The sequence below is a fragment of the Centroberyx gerrardi genome, chromosome 11, assembly GCF_048128805.1.
Source record: "Centroberyx gerrardi isolate f3 chromosome 11, fCenGer3.hap1.cur.20231027, whole genome shotgun sequence".
In the NCBI taxonomy this organism is placed as follows: Eukaryota; Metazoa; Chordata; class Actinopteri; order Beryciformes; family Berycidae; genus Centroberyx; species Centroberyx gerrardi.
In genome coordinates, this window is record NC_136007.1 from 4,193,593 (window position 1) to 4,197,861 (window position 4,269).

Below are 4,269 nucleotides of genomic sequence, written 5' to 3' on the forward strand. Positions count from 1 at the left end.
GAAATCAAACTCATGATGCTCTTACCAAGTTTTTATCCTATTAAAACCATATTGCATTGAAAAGTCTTAGATATTTAGTTTTCTTTAAGATATTAAATTGATACTGGACTCTTGATTTGTTCTGACTTGACTTGCTGTTCTACACTTAGACTTGAGACTTGACATTAATGACATGGACTTGACTTGGACTCGGTAATCTACATTTAGACTTGGGACTTGACTTGAGACTTGTGCCTCAAGACCTGAGACTGACTTGGGACTGGAGCAGAGTTGACTCGGTCTCACCTCTGGTCTCAGGTGCCTGTTTCCAGATCCGGGGTGAAACATGAACCTGCAGCTGCAGCAGGTTTCCTCTAGATGTCTGTCTGGGACTGAAAATATCTTCCACTGACAAACTGCACATTCACCTTTTCCTCTTAAACAGCTGGACTTCTCTTTAGATAATAGTAATAATAGATATAATAAGACAATGCAAGCTTCAAATACATATCAGGCTGATGCTCACAGTACAATAACTGCATGTTAGTATGTTAATGTGCATTCTGTAGGCCTAATCACCGTATAATATATGTATTAGTATTAGTATGTAGGCCTACATGTTTTTATCAAAATCACCAAGGGTGGAAATAACTAATTACATTTACTCACATTACTGTAATTGAGTAAATTTTGTGTAGTCTACTTGTAGTAATTTTACTTTTACTTAAGTTGATAAGATAAGATGTACTTTATTGATCCCCTAGGGGAAATTCGGGTGTCACAGCAGCAATGATGGTAGTAGCAGATGGCAGTAGATGGCGGTAATGTAAAATACTATGGATGCCATTCGCCATTCATAAGATGATGATGATGATGATGATGATGATGATGATGATGAAGAAGAACGACTTATCCGATTTTATTATTTCATATTTTATTATAAAATATGAATAGGCCTACATCTATAATCAAATATGAAATATAATCATTATATTATTATTACATAATGATTATAATATTAGACTAGAGGCTAATGATTAACATATAATAATAACTTAATATAGCCTAATAACATAATAACTTATAATATGATACTTCCATGCGGCAGATTTGTAATTGATGATATTTATATTGAATTATCTCTGCTGTTTGGGTTCTTTGATTGTAACAGATTGTTTTGATTGTTCTTTGATTGTAACAGAGGCAAAGATTTTTTTTATAGAAAACACTTATTTAAGGTTTTTTATTAAAGACCTCGAGCTATATGTCTCATCCTCTTGGACAAAAAAGCTGTGGGAATTTGAAATTATTTTAAGATTTTTGTGTGATCTTTCTAAATATTTATTTATGTATTTGCATGTGTCCCCATGCTGTTCCTTTGTATATGGTTGTATTGTATTGTATATTGTTCCCTTTCTTGACTCAATAAAGTAAAGTAAGTTGGCTAATTAAAAAAAAAAAACCCACAGGCGACCGGTTTCGACTCTACCGCGCTTCCTGATGACGTTGCGGTATACCCGGAAGTGGGGGCAAAGCGAGAGCGAGAGGTCTTCCTCCTGTCAGGGCTTCAGGGCGGAGTAACGGAGGGAGGTGGAGGTGGAGGGGGGGCGGACCGGACAGAGCGAAAGCAGAAACGGAGGGTTGAGTTATTCCTCCTCGGCTGGGCGCTGGTGGTGTTTCCCGAGGATTTATTCAGAGTGAAGCCGCCCGGGGGGGCCAGGAGGTCGGTGTGTCTGTGCTGCTGTAACCCGGGACAACAACATGGAGCTGGAGAACATCGTGGCCAACACGGTGCTGCTGAAGGCACGGGAAGGTAAGGATGGAGAGAGGTCGGATGTCGGGCGGGTTGACAGCTCCTCTCTCTCGGTACCTTACCGACACAGCAGCGGTAACGTTACCGGAGAGAGGGAGGACTCCGTCGGGCCAGCAGCGGGGCACGGGCGATGTTAGCTAACTGTTGCTGCACTTCCTTTTGGCTGGTGATCAAACCTTGTTTTGATGATGCGTCTTGATATGAACCGAATACGTGCTGTTCTGTCTGATTGGTGCCAAAGTCGATTTAAAAATCTGGCAATTTGATGTTCTCCTGCGTATCGGTAAAGGAAGATACCTGGGAGAACATGGTGTAAGACCTTTCCTGAATCCTTACGAGGCACTGGTCAATTCGGCGTAGAAATTATTTATAAAGCATAACTTTATTCCGATAAAATCTCAACTTTAATCATTTGTTCACGGCGCTCGCTACCGACATCCACTGTGTATTTTGGTGGGAGAGGGCAGTAGGAATAACAGGCGAACTCATTCTTAAAGTTGAACATCTGTTGAAACAAAGTGCTGTTTGACGTATTGGATATATGCCGAATTGAAGAGTAGTTCCTAACAACTTGTAAAACGCTTTGAGTCTTGCTCTCTAATGTGTGTACGTGTGCCGATAGTCAAGGCCACATTAATTTCCCAGATTTTTGAATGGCAGCTGGCCTGACCTCCGTACGAGAGAACGGCACGTATCGGGGGTCCGGAAGGGGATGCGACTGTGAAATGTGATTGCAGCGACACATCAGATCTCCCTCGCTGCTGTTGCAGCATCGTCCTGTCGTTTTGCGAAACAGGATGTTGTGGCAGAGCAGCTGTAGGCTACTGGGTTTTGTTCTCAGTGCCAAGAACTGGCACTCAGTTTGTATTGTTTGTCTTCCACTTAAAATGTCTCTTATCCGTTTACTACTTTATCTACTTTAAGGCCCAACATCACGCCTCACAATGGGATAGTATGGATAGATGGAAATATTATTCATTAGAGTCCTATGAGTATTTTTTAATTTTGTGTCTGTGATGTTCCTAGATGTCACAGTGCGAAAATTGTGGAGAAGTGTCTGTCATTGACACTTTGAAGAGCTCAGGCGACCTCTTTATTTGTCAGACAGACTCACAACTGGACTTGAACGAAAGCTAAGAAGCTGCCCTTTAAAATTATATCAAATATATTATTATAAAACATTAATAAAGGTCCTGAAAATGAGCCTTAAGAGGATATGCACCAGCACCTAAAATCCACCTTACTGTAGAGGGTGGTTAACTTCATGAGCTGATTACTGTGACAAAAGCTGCCATCCAGCAATCGTTATCATACCAAAATATCATCTAAAGACATATGTACCTTTTCAAAATTTGTAACTAGACTTTGCCACCTTGAGTGATACTGAAATCTGGTCTGGCCCATGAGAGTGTCAGTTAATGTCTTCTATGCAAATGTCACAGAGCAAACTGCATCTACCAGGCACAGATAACAATCTGTGTAGGCGACTGACATAAAGCTAGTCCCCCGGCTCTTGTTAATGAGACTCTTAACTACATATGATACTGTAAACGATACATGATATTGTGACCAATAGCAGTCCTGGTGTTATTGTTTCTCTAAACAGCAGACAAAGATCGCGGTGGCTCAGTGCCAGTTTAATCCTAATGCCATCTGCAGAGAAGATGAGTGTCATGATCCCTGACTGTGAGCTTATCTGTTGCATTCAGCTCATCTGCTGTGTGTGTGTGTGTGTGTGTGTGTGTGTGTGTGTGTGTGTATGGGGGGGGGGACGTCTGGTGGTTGTAGAGGACCGGGGTTCAAGCTCCCTGTGTCGGCTACCATCTGCCCTGCTGAAGTGTCCTTGAGCAAGACGCTGAATCCCTCCCAGCTCCAGGCAGGCTGCGCTGTAGCTGAGCCTGACCTTTGACCTGAGGCAAGAGAGTTTACCTACCGGGATCAAAAAGTATCATACTATCATTATTATTGTTATTATTTTTAGGATAGACTACTTCCTTGTGGGTCCATTGCAAACGCTACTGACTAGTTTACTGACTATTAGAGCTGAACAATTAATCAGAAAAAAAAGTGAAATTGCAAGATGAACTTCTGCAATTTCCAAATAGCAGAGGCTGCAGTTAATTGCTTAAGAGAGAGAGGAGCGTCCAAACTGGATTTCTAAACAAGGTGTTTTAGAGCTGCAGGTAATCTGTGGTCCATGAATCAAGTACAGTATTGGTGAAAACCTTTCATCAGACTCAAACGCAGTAAATCCTGCACACTAACATCTATTTTTTTGTAACAAAATCACTTTTCTTTAAACGATTTCAAAGTTCTAAAAAAAAATATGACAAAAAAAAAACTGAATTGCAGTTTAAATCGCAATTGCAATATTCTGTCAAATAATCGCAATGAGATTTTTTGTCAGTATCTTTCAGCCCCAGACTAACAAATACTGGATGGGGAATCTACTAGTGTGTGTATCTTGCAGATGCATC

The 4,269-nt window shown here is 40.9% G+C and overlaps 1 protein-coding gene across 1 annotated transcript in view; it reads left to right on the forward strand.

The window, feature by feature from the left end:
* Positions 1 to 1,606: 1,606 nt before the first annotated feature.
* The window catches only part of grk6 (G protein-coupled receptor kinase 6), a 58,443-nt gene continuing 55,780 nt past the window's right edge, over positions 1,607 to 4,269 (forward strand). Inside the window, exon 1 of the mRNA XM_071910336.2 lies at positions 1,607 to 1,792. Coding sequence (XP_071766437.1) covers positions 1,741 to 1,792 — 52 coding nt within the window. The 5' untranslated portion in view covers positions 1,607 to 1,740. The remainder of the gene's footprint in view (positions 1,793 to 4,269) is intronic.